Source organism: Carcharhinus amblyrhynchos, chromosome 3 (assembly GCF_965287045.1).
Source record: "Carcharhinus amblyrhynchos chromosome 3, sCarAmb.v2.hapA, whole genome shotgun sequence".
NCBI classification, from domain to species: Eukaryota; Metazoa; Chordata; class Chondrichthyes; order Carcharhiniformes; family Carcharhinidae; genus Carcharhinus; species Carcharhinus amblyrhynchos.
Window position 1 is genome coordinate 63,800,828 of NC_137326.1, and position 13,695 is coordinate 63,814,522.

At 43.7% G+C, this 13,695-nt stretch overlaps 2 protein-coding genes across 8 annotated transcripts in view; one reads left to right on the forward strand and one right to left on the reverse strand.

The window, feature by feature from the left end:
- mbd4 (methyl-CpG binding domain protein 4) overlaps positions 1-3,623 on the reverse strand; it is a 46,559-nt gene extending 42,936 nt beyond the window's left edge. For 3 of the 5 annotated variants that reach the window (XM_080184770.1, XM_080184764.1, XM_080184742.1), the window contains exons 1-2: positions 3,544-3,593; positions 2,802-2,858 (exon numbers count right to left, since the gene is read on the reverse strand). The gene's annotated coding sequence lies outside the window, so the exon portion shown is untranslated. Of the gene's footprint in view, positions 1-2,801; positions 2,859-3,531 lie in introns of all 5 variants that reach the window. The other 2 variants (XM_080184751.1, XM_080184757.1) reach the window with 2 other exon arrangements.
- Positions 3,624-3,719: 96 nt separating this feature from the next.
- Positions 3,720-13,695, forward strand: part of ift122 (intraflagellar transport 122 homolog (Chlamydomonas)) — a 211,307-nt gene continuing 201,331 nt past the window's right edge. For all 3 annotated transcript variants that reach the window (XR_013886242.1, XM_080184780.1, XM_080184790.1), the window contains exons 1-4: positions 3,720-3,857; positions 5,140-5,206; positions 8,485-8,569; positions 9,360-9,438. Coding sequence is in view for 2 of the 3 variants with exons in the window: in XM_080184780.1 (XP_080040906.1) it covers positions 3,799-3,857; positions 5,140-5,206; positions 8,485-8,569; positions 9,360-9,438 (290 nt within the window). In the remaining variant the exon portion in view is untranslated. The remainder of the gene's footprint in view (positions 3,858-5,139; positions 5,207-8,484; positions 8,570-9,359; positions 9,439-13,695) is intronic.

Genomic DNA, 13,695 nt, shown 5'->3' on the forward strand with positions numbered 1-13,695 from the left:
CTCACTGCATGAAACTTTCTTCCTCACATCCCCTCAATCCTTCTACAATGCGCATCAGTCTTGCTTGCTTAGTTAATTAGTGGTGCACTCCAAAGTGATCATTATTAAAATACTTTATTAACATGATTTTGAAACTTATTTTTCAAATTCAATACCTTGTTTTGATGCCTGAATGCATATAGAACAGTACAGCACAGAAACAGGTCTTTTGGCCCTACTTGGCTGTGCCGAACCGTTTTTCTGCCTAGTCCCACTGGCCTGCACCTGGGCCAGCCTTTGTATCATCAGCAAATCTGCTGATCCAATTTACCACATTATCATCCAAATCATCGATATAGATGACAAACAACAATGGACCCAACAAAGATCCCTGTGGCACACCACTAGTCACAGGCTCCACTCAGAGAAGCAATCCTCCGCTACCACTTGCTGGCTTCTTCCATTGAGCCAATGCCTAATCCAATTTACTAACTCTCCATGTATACCGAGCGACTGAACCTTCCTAACTGACCTCCATGTGGGACCTTGTCAAAGGCCTTACTGAAGTCCATGTAGACAACATCCACTGCCTTCCCTTCATCCACTTTCCCAGTAACCTCCTCGAAAAACTCTAATAGATTGGTTAAACATGACCCATCATGCACAAAGCCATGTTGACTCTTCCTAATAAGTCCCTGTCTATCCAAGTATTTGTAGATCCTATCTCTTAGTGCTCCTTCCAATAATTTACCTACTACTGATGTCAAGCTTACTGGCCTATAATTTACCAGATTACTTTGAGCCTTTTTTAAACAACGGAACATGAGCTATCCTCCAATCATCTTGCACCTCACCCGTGGATACTGACATTTTAAATATATCTGAGAATACTTAATTAAAAGGACAAATGCTCAGAACAAAATGCCAGGAAACCAATACTGGGATTTCTAAACAAAGAGCCCTCCTGCTATGATAATGATCAGGGAGTTATTGACTAATCATAGCAATAAAAGTCTATCAATTACCATGCATACATATATGTAACAAGTGATCACTGTTAAGTCCCCCTAACATATGGCTGCAAAATCCTTAGTTTTTCAGGTGCCTTCTGCTTGTTTTGGGGTATATTCTCAGGATGAGGGCTCAGCCATTTGCGATTCATTCAAATGGTTAGGAATCATTAGAGTTCTCTATCCCAGAGAGCCAAGGATGTTCAGCTTTTTAAAATGTAGAGGTCACCAGCTTCTTGGGCTATTTAAAAGTTACTCGCATAGTGCAATCAAGTTCAGCAAATTTCTGATTGAATGGCACAGCAGGTTTGAGGGGTAAGATGGTTTACTCCTGTTCTTATTATATTTTTGCACATAGAGAGGTACACTGCCATGTCTTTAAAAAAGGACAGTGTTATTTACTGAATGCATCATGCATCTTTTTAAAATGGAGTGACTATTGACAATGACTGACTACAATGAAGAATGGCTACTAGCTGCTAAACAGGAAAATAAGATATGATAAACTTGTGTAAACAATTACTTGGCCTCAAATGGAGTAGTGTGTACAGTTCTGGGCTCCACACTTGAGGAAGAATGTGAAGGCATTAGAGAGGGTGCACAAAAAGATTAATGGGAATGGTTCCAGGGATGAGAAATTTGATGAAGCTGGGACTGTTCTGCTTGAAGAAAAAGTTGAAAGATTTGATGGAGGTATTCAAAATCATGAGGGATTTGGAGAAAGTACAGAGAGAAACTGCTCCCACTCGTGGGAAGATCAAGAAAAAGACATGAGGAAAAGCTTTTTCACACAGAAGGTGGTTATGATCAGGAATACACTGCCTGAGAGTGAGTGTGATGGAGGCAGGGTCAATCAATCAAGGCTTTCAAGGGGAAATTTTCAGGACTAGAGGAAAAGGCATGAGTGGGACTAGGTGAATTACTCTTGTAGAGAGATAGCACAGACAATGTGCCATAATCATTCTGATTCTGTAACAATTCTATAAACATCTGATTTAGGATGAGGCCGGTCAGGGCAAGAAATCACAAATGACAACATTTCTCTTTACAGCTGCAGGAACCCCTACCAGAAAATTGGCTATCAATGGTATGTCGTCACCTGTCTTGTACCATCCTCACACATCCATAGCTGCTTTGTCACGTGTCATCCAAAATCACCTAATTTTGGCCTGCTTTCTACAGTCCTCCCCTCCAACCTATGCCCTCTGGAAAATAAGTCTGTAGCTTTTCAGTTTTGGTTTCTCTTTATGAAAAGCTCTAAAACTACCAGTGAAAATTAGAGTTTTACATCACAGAAATAAGCCATTCAGCCCATCTTTTCTATGCCAGCCATCAAAATCTATTCTAATTCCATTTTCTAGTATTTGTCCATAGCCTTGTACGCCAAGCTTTTCAAGTGCTCATTCTAAACCAGTTCATAGAACCCTACAGTGCAGAAAGAGGCCCTTCAGCCCATCGAGTCTGCACCAAACACAATCCCACCCAAGCCGTACCCCCATATCCCTACATATTATATCCACTGATCCCTCTAACCTACACATCCCTGAACACTAAAGGTCAATTTCTTAGCACAGCCAATCAACCTAACCCGCACATCTTTGGACTGTGGGAGGAAACTGGAGCACCCGGAGGAAACCCACACAGGCATGAGGAGAATGTGCAAACTCCACACAGCCAGTGACCCAAGCCAGGAAAACCTTCTTCAATGAGGGTTGTGAAGGTTCCTGCCTCTATCATACTTTCAGGCAGTGAGTTCCAGAGTCTCACCAAACTGTGGGGAAAACGTTTTTCCTCAAATCTCCTGTCCCTTACCTTAAATCTATGTCCAAAAGGGAAAATGCTAGAAAATCTCAGCAGCTCTGGCAGCATCTGTAAGAGAAAAGAGCTGACGTTTTGTGTCTGGCTGACTCTTTATCAAAACTTTTCCAGCTTTTCTCTTTTGGTTTCAGATTCCAGCATCTTCAATAATTTGTTTTTATCCTAAGTCTATTTCGCCTGGTTACTGGCCCTCTACTAAAGGGGAAACGTTTCTTCCTATGTACCTCGTAATCTTGTACACCTCGATGAGGTCTCCCCTCAGCCCTTCTGTTTTAAGACCATCCAGCCTCTGTACACAGCTGAACAGTTTCTCTAGACCAGGCGACATCCTGGTGAAAAGGTGCTGCTAGTTGTCAGGGTAAAAGGTTGGTGATAAGGGAACACCCACAACCCCTTCATCATGGAGTCCCTGGGGGACTGGAGAGCAGATTCTACCACCTCTGGGGAGGTACAAAGAGCTGGAGGAATGACGCACACACATACACACAGCCGGCTGTGTCCCAGTTTGTTTATTTAAGGCACACACATACAGAACGGGCTGTAACCCACAGTTGTTTTATACACACACACAGAATGGGCCATGTCCTGCACCGTGTTATTTACCATGCGCGCGCACACACAAAGCAGGACATGTCCCACAGTTTGTTTCTTTACAGCGCACACATACGGAAAAGGCTGCGTCCTAGTTTATTTATATACCACACACAGAGAATGAGTCCCACACCGTGTTTCTTACCGCACACATTCACATCAGACCATTTCCCGCACCATGTTTACTGAGCGCGCGCACTACCGCTATTCCTCTGAGAGCCGCCCCAGATCTCGCGAGATTTCATCCCCAAAATGGCGGCGTCCCGCGGGTGTCTGTGAGGTGCTGCGCATGCGCCCAGGCTCGTCTTGGGCCTGCTTGTTGCTCAGGCTGAAGCCCGCGGCGGTGTGAGTTTGATTCCTCGACGGTCCAGCGGCCTTTCACTGGCATAGAACAGGGACTATGCGGGCCGTCCCCACCTGGATAGACCGGGTGCATGACAGGGAGAAGGTGGAACAGTGGTAAGGAGCTGCCGGTTACTCGCTCTCTGTCCGCCATTTCCCTGGTTATCTCATAGCAACGCCGTTTCTAATGTAAACAGGTAGAGCTGGGGCAAATAGTACACTCAAAGAGTCACAGCACAGAAAGAGGCTCTTTGGCCCATTGTGTCTGTGTCGACCATGAAGCACTTTCTCTTCTAATCATATTTCCCAGCACTTGGCCTTGTCCACTTTTAAGGTCAAACCAAATAAACAAACTCAAATTAAATTAGGACAAAGTAAAAGGGGCAGCTCCCCAAAAGGAAGAGGAACAGCCCAAACAAAAACAAAAGTACAAAGGAAACTTGGGACACATCAAATGCACTTGGCCTTGTTTGCCAATGCACGTCATGTGCAATAATACACTGCGGGGGAGAATGAGACACTGAAGTGAGGTAATGTTGCACCAGAAGGGGGGCAATGTTACACTGTCACCCCCCCCAAAAACAATGTTACACTGAGGGCCAATGTTATACCAGGAAGGGTAATGATACATGTGGGGAAAGGGGAAACAATGAGGTAATAATACATTTAAAGGCAATATTACACTCGGGGGACAGTGATTCAGTTATTCTGAAGGCAATAATACATTGGGTGACTATTATGCTAGGAGGCAATGATACGTTGGGGGGCAATTTTACACTGGGGACAATAATACATTGGGGAAATGATACATTAAGAGGAAATAACACTTTGTTTCCCCCTCCCCCTGTATAATATTGCCAATGATACACTGGGGGTGCAATGATGTACTAAGACAATATTACACAGGAGAGCAATATTACAGTGGGAAAGTGATACAATGGGGGCAATATTACACTGGGGGGTGCAATGATACATTGAGCAGCAATAACACACTGGGACACAATGATACATTGGGAATCTATAATAAACTGGGGCCTTAATATTACTCTGGGAGGCAACAATATGCTGGGGAAGGGGGACAATGGGACATTAGGGGCAATAATACACCAGGCTGGGAGGCTGTAATCCATTGCAGGACAATAATACATGGAGGGGGGGGGTCAGTGATAATACACTGGCAGGCAAGACTACACCTGGGGAGCAATGACATACTGGTAATGGAATCATATACTAGACAATAAGACAGGGAGGGGATGGTTACTACTTGGATGATGAATGCTGTTGATTATGTTTGTGTTTTGCATGAATTAGTTGAAAGAATTCCTTATTATGATTGCACATCCTTAGTTCATTGCTGCAAAGTTTACAGAACTATATTTTTATTTTAACGTTTCTGCAGTATTTATGATATTGCATTCAAACCAGATGGAACCCAGCTAATCGTAGCAGCAGGAAACAGAGTTCTGGTATGTTCAATATATTTATCAAATTCTCACTTTTCACAAACGTCTTTCCTCATAGATCATACATGACAATGCTCACAGTGAGCCCACTTTATTATGTGAGCTTGAGAAGTCAGAAATGGCATTGATCTTGCAACACAGATTCTGGTAATGCTGACTGTCCAAGAGTGGGCTCTACAGAGGCCAAATGGCAGTGAGGAGTATATTAACTGACAAACTGTCTTTGTCCTTCCACAAGTGAAAACTGACGTGGCTGTCAAAATGGAGGCTCAGGGAATTGAAAACAACATTTTTCTTCAGACATATTTAAATGGGCAGAACTCATTACTGTCTGAAAATATAAAGTTGTTATTTCAGTCTTTTCTGCCATCACAAGCTGTTACATTCACTAAAAAATTATTACAGGTTTCCCTAGTGAAGTTGGCATGCTGATGTAGCCACATTTAAAATGAGAATCCCATAGAGATGTTCATTTCAGCATTTGTGAGAATAGTGGTTTTAATCCATAGTAATTAGTGTATTTCTATAATAGCCATATAGTTAGTTGCAAATCATTCCTGGTCTTAACTTTAAATCTTTTGTCAATATATCGTGATGTTCAAATGGGATTTGCAAACAATTGTAACTATAGTACTAGTTGTAAAGATTTCATAACATTCACAGCCCATCACTTAGGTAGTCTATATTCATTTTCAAAGTTGATAGTCTTCTTTGGCTATTTATGATTGGTCATTGCTGTCTTTCGTAATATAGCAGTACCTCTCTATGTCATTACTGCATTTGGACAGATCTCTGTAAAGGGCCAGTCTTCATCCTGAAAATCAGGCGAAAGGAAAAGGAATTCTGGGTTTGCCATGAGTAGGGTATGATGGGAATGCTCGCCGCTCGAGCAAACAATAGACAAACATGCAGATCAGTAGAAGGGCCCTAAAGTGACCTTTTCCAGGCATCTTGAGGGGAACTGCTTGATAGAGCAGACGCAGCACGGTTTCGTTAAAGGGAAGTCGTGTCTGACAAATTTACTGGAGTTCTATGAGGATGTGTCTAGGGCGGTGGATAGAGGAGAGCCGGTGGATGTGGTCTTTCTTGATTTTCAGAAGGCGTTTGACAAGGTACCTCACAAGAGGTTATTGCAGAAGGTCAGGGGGCATGGGGTTGGGGGTAGGGTGTTAGCTTGGATAGAGGACTGGTTGTCAAATAGGAGGCAGAGAGTGGGGGTCAATGGGTGCTATTCGGATTGGCGGATGGTGACTAGTGGAGTGCCCCAGGGGTCGGTGCTGGGGCCTCAGCTATTTACCATTTATATAGATGATCTGGAGGAGGGAACCGAGTGTAGGGTGTCGAAATTTGCTGATGACACCAAAATTGGTGGAAAGGCAAATTGTGCGGAGGGTGGGGAGAGTCTACAGAAGGATCTAGATAGGCTGGGCGAATGGGCCAGGAAATGGCAAATGGAATTTAATGTTGGCAAGTGCGAGGTGGTCCACTTTGGTAGGAATAATGGTAGGAAGGATTATTACTAACGTGGAGAAAAACTGCAGCAGGCGACGGTGCAGAGGGACCTCGGGGTCCTTGTGCATGAGTCGCAAAAACCCAGCTTGCAGGTGCAGCAGGTGGTCAGGAAGGCGAATGGGATGCTGGCTTTCATTGCGAGGGGGATTGAATATAAAAGTAGGGAGGTCTTGCTGCGGGTGTATAGGGCATTGGTGAGGCCGCAGCTGGAGTACTGTGTGCAGTTTTGGGCGCCGTACTTACGCAAGGATATTTTGGCCTTGGAGGGAGTGCAGAGGAGGTTTACTAGGCTGATACCGGAGTTGAGGGGGTTGAGCTATGAGGAGAGGCTGAATAAATTAGGCTTGTACTCGTTAGAGTTTAGGAGAATGAGGGGAGATCTCATTGAGACGTATAAGATGATGAATGGGATGGATAGGGTAGAGGTGGAGAGACTCTTCCCGCTCAGAAAGGATAGTAGGACTAGGGGGCACAGCCTCAAGATAAAGGGGGGGCGGTTTAGAACGGAGTTGAGGAGGAACTTCTTCACTCAAAGGGTGGTGAATCTCTGGAATTCTCTGCCTGTTGAAGTGGTGGAGACTACCTCGCTAAATATTTTTAAGACGCGGGTTGATGGGTTTTTGATAGGAGAGGGGATTAAAGGTTATGGGGAGAGGGTGGGAATGTGGAACTGAGCCACGACAGATCAGCCATGATCTTATTGAATGGCGGGGCAGGCTCGAAGGGCTAGTTGGCCTACTCCTGCTCCTATCTCTTATGTTCTTATGTTATGTTCTCTCACACTGGGTTATCTGAGAAGGTCAGACAATGAAGGCCTAAGAAATTTGTCACCTTTTCTGCACAGGTATCTAACAGAACTTTAGGGCTGTTTTTGAACAGTAGTCGGAAGCCACTAGAGCTGGCAGCCTGTACTGCCTCAGAGAGGCTTGTGCTTGGGGTATGGACTGAACCTGGATAGTCAGCTCAGATCAGCTGGAGGACTGATGGAAATGTCCTGCACCTACTCTGTATTCAGTCTGTATCACTGACAACATCTGTATGGAGATAGAGATCTCCAGCTCTAATCCTGTATTCCATCTGTATCATTAACAATATGAATAGAGATCTCCAGCCCTAACCCTGTATTCAGTCTGTATCATTGACAGTATGAATAGAACATAGAACATTACAGCGCAGAACAGGCCCTTCGGCCCACGATGTTGCGCCGACCAGTTAAGAAAAAAGCAATGACCCTCTAACCTAAACCAATCCCTTTCCATCCATAAACCTATCCACGGACCTCTTAAACGCCCCCAAACTAGGCGCATCTACAACTGCAGCAGGCAGGGCATTCCATTCCCCCACCACCCTCTGGGTAAAGAACCTACCTCTGACATCCGTCCTATAACTTAATTTAAAGCTATGTCCCCTCGTGCTAGCTTTCTCCATCTGAGGAAAAAGGCTATCACTGTCCACCCTATCTAAACCTCTAATCATCTTGTACGTTTCAATAAGGTCTCCTCTTAGCCACCTTCTTTCCAACGAATACAACCCCAAATCCCTCAGTCTCCCCTCAGAATAGAGAGATCCTGCCCCAACCCTGTATTCAGTGTGTATCATTGATGATATGAATAGAAATCTCCAGCTCTAACCCTATATTCAGTGTGTGTTATTGACGAAATGCATAGAGATGTCCTGCTCTAACCCTGTATTCAGTGTGTACCACTGATGTTATAGATGAAGATGCACCTGTAAAGATCTGATGTAAAAATGTCTTGTCGTCTTTTTAGGTGTATGATACTTCAGATGGAACCCTCATTCAACCACTCAAGGGACACAGGGACACTGTCTACTGTGTGGCCTATGCTAAAGATGGTAGGTGTATCTGGGAAATAGACCTGGAAGCCATTTATTGGAGCCATGTTTTTAATTTGTTTATTTTGATTTCTCCCCCTCTCATTTCCTACTTCTGCATTAATGGCATTCATTGACTGTTGTGGAATATTGTTCTTAATCATACCCAAGTACATTAGCTTCAATTGGGACTCGCTCTTTGAAAGCTTCTCTTTATCAGGAGTATTCGTGACAGAAAATATAGTGTGGATGCACATACATGAAGTGAACCCGCATAAAATTTGTGCACTGCTGTTGTCCTGATAATTTGTTAGACACTATAATTTAGAGAGGGCGAGTACTTGCCGAATTGAGGGTGGCATAGATAAACAAAGAAGCTATGATGAGACTCTGACTGGATGCAGAATTACAGCAGACTTTAATACTGTTGCAATGGGAGACATGAACTTTCAGAAAGAGCCACCTCTACAGAGAAAGGCCAATACCAAGTTCTTTTGAAATGCTGAGGCTAATTGTAAAGCAACAAATTCAGCACAAACTAACAATTAAATTGGGAGGTCTGTGTAAAGGACTTCTTGAATTCTATCTTTAGGCAGATTTGCTCAATGCTAACTTGTGATATCGTGGCTTGTGTAAGGAGTCCAGTAAAGAACAAATGAGCAGATGTGTTGGCTGACCACCCACTCATGAAATTGTAGGTTATTCAACTTTGAATTTGCAATTTTGTAACTCAAATTGCTGCCAGTTTGAGAATAAAAATGAATTTTAGCTTGTTTGTTTTTCCTAAATTAATTGATCACAATCATCTTAGGTAAACGATTTGCATCAGGTTCCACTGACAAGAGTATTATAATCTGGACCTCTAAACTGGAAGGCATCTTGAAATATACGTGAGTTCCTTTTATTTGCTTCTTTTTCTCCTGAACTAATCATTGTGAAGCTCTTGAAAATACTTTTATGTCAAAGTGAAAAGCAAATTCTTTCAAAGCTTTCACAAAACATGGTTGAGTTTTTTGAGGAAGTGACGAAGATGATTGATGAGGGTAGATCAGTGGAAGTTGTCGACATAGACTTCAGTAAGGCCTTTGACAAGGTCCCTCATGGCAGACTGGTACAGAAGGTGAAGTCACATGGGATCAGAGGTGAGCTGGCAAGGTGGATGCAAAACTGGCTCAGTCAAAGAAGACAGAGGATAGCAGTGGAAGGATGCGTTTCTGAATGGAGGGCTGTGACAAGTGTTGTTCCTCAGGGATCAGTGCTGGGACCTTTGCAGTTTGTAATATATATACATGATTTGGAGGAAAATGTAACTGGATTGATTAGCAAGTTTGCGGACGACGCAAAAATTGGCGGATTTGCAGATAGCGATGAGGATCGTCAGAGGATGCAGCAGGATAATGATGAGTTGGAGAATCGGGCAGAGAGATGGCAGATGGAGTTTAATTCGGACAAATGTGATGTAATGCATTTTGGAAGGCCTAATACAGATAGGAAATATACAGTAAATGGCAGAACTCTTAGAAGTATTGATAGGTAAAGGGATTTGGGTGTACAGGTACACAGGTCACTGAAAGTGGCAATGCAGGTGGAGAAGGCAATCAAGAAGGCATACCGCTTGCTTGCCTTCATCAGCCGGGGTATTGAGTTTAAAAATTGGCAAGTCATGTTGCAGCTTTATAGAACCTTAGTTAGGCCGCATTTGGAATATAGTGTTCAATTCTGGTTGCCACACTACCAGAAGGATGTGGAGGCTTTGGAGAGGGCACAGAAAAGATTTACCAGGATGTTGCCTGGTATGGAAGGCATTAACTATGAGGGGAGGTTGGAGAAATTGGTTGTTCGCGCTGGAGCGACAGAGGTTGAGGGAAGACCTGATAGAAGTCTACAAGATTGAGAGGCATAGACAGAATGGATGGTCATAAGCTTTTTCCCAGGGTAGAAGAGTCAGTTACTAGGGGGCATAGGTTTAAGGTGTGAGGGGCAAGTTTTAAAAGAGATGTACAAGGCAGATTTTTTATACAGAGTGGTGGGTGCCTGGAACTCATTTGCTGGGGGAGGTAATGGAAGTGGATATGGTGGTGACTTTTAAGGGACGTCTTGACAAGTACATGAATGAGATGGGAATAGAGGGATATGGTCCCAGGAAGCGTAGGGAGTTTTAGTTAAATCAGGCAGCATGGTTGGTGCAGGCTTGGAGGGCCGAAGGGCCTGTTCCTCTGCTGTAATGTTCTTTGTCATTATACCAAATATTGGGTCCTAGAAACATAGAAACCAGACGCAGGAGTAGGCCATTCGGCCTTTCGAGCCTGCTTTGCCTTTCGTCTTAATCATGGCTGATCATCAAATTTAATTTCCTGATCTCCCATATCCCGTGATCCCTTTAGCCCCAAGAACTATATCTAATTTATTCTTGAAATCAGACAGTGTTTTGGCCTCAGCTACATTCTGTGGCATTCCCCACCCTTTGGGTGAAGAACTTTCTCCTCACCTCAGTTCTAAAAGGTTTACCCCTTATCCTCAAGCTATGTCCCCTTGCTCTAGACACACCGCCCCCCCTCCCCAAAATTGTGTTCATTCTTTATGAATCTACTCTGTCTAAACCTTTTAGAATTTTATAAGTTTCTATGAGATCCTGTCTCACTCTTCTAAACTCCAGTGAATATAATCCTAACTGACTTAGTCTCTCCTCATATGACAGACTTGCCATCCCAGGAATCAGCCTGGCAAACCTTTGCTGTGCTCCTTCTATAGCAAGGACATCCTTCCTCAGATAAGGATACCAAACCTGTACATGATACTTCACGTGTGGCCTCACCAATGCCGTACACAATTGCAGCAAAATATCCCGATCAGTATACTCAAATTCTCTCGCTAGCATATCATTTACCTTCTTTACTGCCTACTGTACCTGTGCACTTACTTTCAGTGACTGATGCATGAGGACTCCAAGGTCTCGTTGAGTGTCCATCTCTCAATTGATACCTATTCAAGTAATAATTTGTCTTCATATTATTGCTACTGAAGTGATAACCTCACATTTATCCATATTATACTACATTGCCATGAAGTTGCCACACACAAACCTGTCAAAATCACACTGAAGCATCCCTGCATCCTCCTCACAGATCACCCTTCCACCCAACATTGTATCATCTGTAAATTTGGAGACAATACATTGAATTCCCTCTTCCCAATCACTAATGTATAATGTGAACAGTTAAATGCTAACCAGCTTTCTTTCCATCTCAAGACATTACCTGAAATCCCATGGGCTTTAACTTTACATAGTAGTCTGTTACGTGAGCCCTTGTCAAAAGCCTTCTGAAAATCAAAATAGGTCATATCCACTGGTTCTCCTTGATCCTTGTTTACACATGAGCAGCATTGTTTGCAGATCCAAGAGAAGTTGGGGCAGGAAAGTAGAAAGAGTACTAAGGGTCAAATGTTAGGCAAGGGCTGAAGCTTTCCAAGGAGCAGTGATCCGCAGGAGTCTTGGACCTAAAGAACATAAGAATTAGGAGCAGGAGTAGGCCATCTGGCCCCTTGAGCCTGATCCACCTTTCAATAAGATCCAGCTCCTTACTTGGCCATTCACCTTAATCCCTTTACTGTTCAAAAATTTGTCTATCTTTGCCTTAAAAACGTTCAATAAGGTTGCCTTAAAAATGTCCAATAAGGTTGCCTCAGCTGTTTCACTGGGCAAGGAATTCCTCAGATTAACAATCCTTTGTGTGAAGAAGTTTCCCCTCAACTCAGTCCTAAATCTGCTTCCCCTTATTTTGAGACCCATAATTCTAGTTTCACCCGCCAGTGGAAACAATTTCCCTGCTTCTATCTTGTCTATTCCCTTCATAATCTTATGTATTTTTATAAGATCTCCCCTCATTCTTCTGAGTTCCAATGAGTATAGCCCTAGTCTACTCAGTCTCTCCTCATAAGCCAACCCTCTCAACTCTGGAATCAACCTAGTGAATCTCCTCTGCACCCCTTCAGTGCCAGTATATCTTTTCTCAAGTGAGGAGACCAAAACTATACACAGTACTCCAGCTGTGACCTCATCAGCACCTTATAAACTGCAATATAATCTCGTTGTTTTTAAACACCATCCCTCTAGCAATGAAGGACAAAATTTCATTTGCCTTTTTAATTACCTGCTGCACCTTCAAACCAACTCCTTGTGATTCTTGCACCCAGATCCCTCTGCACACAGCAGGCTGCAATTTTTTACCATTTAAATAATAGTGCAGTTTGCTGTTACCCCTATCAAAATGGATGACAAAGAACAAAGAACAACACAGCACAGGAAACAGGCCCAACGAGCCCGCGCCGCCATCTTAATAATGTGTTTTTCCTCCTCCACCCTTGACCCATGTCTGTGCTTATGGTACCCCCATTGGAAACCAGAGTAAGGGCAGAATAATTTAGGGACAATTTGTTACACCAGTCAGCCTAAGAGCACATCTTTGGGGTGTGGGAGGAAACCGGAGCGCCCGGAGGAAACCCACACAACCACAGGGAGAATGCGCAAACTCCCACAGACACTGGCCCAAATCCACGTATCTGCACAGCAAACAGTGATAGTCACTGAGCTGCTGTGGTGCCCATTTGCTGGTCCAGTTTTAAGTGTATACAAACGATGCGAAGTACTAGGCTACTCTCGAAACATCCAAGAGCAGCCCACTCACGACCCACCGTGTGTATGCCCCTCGTTAGACAGCAAGGTGGACCAACGCACCTGTGGAGTAAAAGAGAAAAACATCAACACATGTAACAGTTGATTTCCAGGAACGTCCCGAGGCTCGGATCCTTATTTAATACAGTCTTCTATAACCCTCCATCCCTATTTCGCTCATGTGTCTATCTAAGTAAACCTTAAACAAGTCCTGCGTGCCTGCCTCCACCACCTTACCTGGCAGTGCATTCCATACCCCCACGACCCTCTGTGTGAAAAACCTCCCTCTGGCATCCAAATTATACCTCTCCCCCCTCACCTTAAGCCCGTGGCCCCTTGTGATATTTGTCTCCAACCTAGGAAAAAGCCTGCCACTGTTTACTCTATCTATACCCTTCATTATCTTATACACCTCTATTAAATCCCCCCTCAATCTCCGTCTTCCTAAGGAAAACAGCCCCCTCACATTTACCAA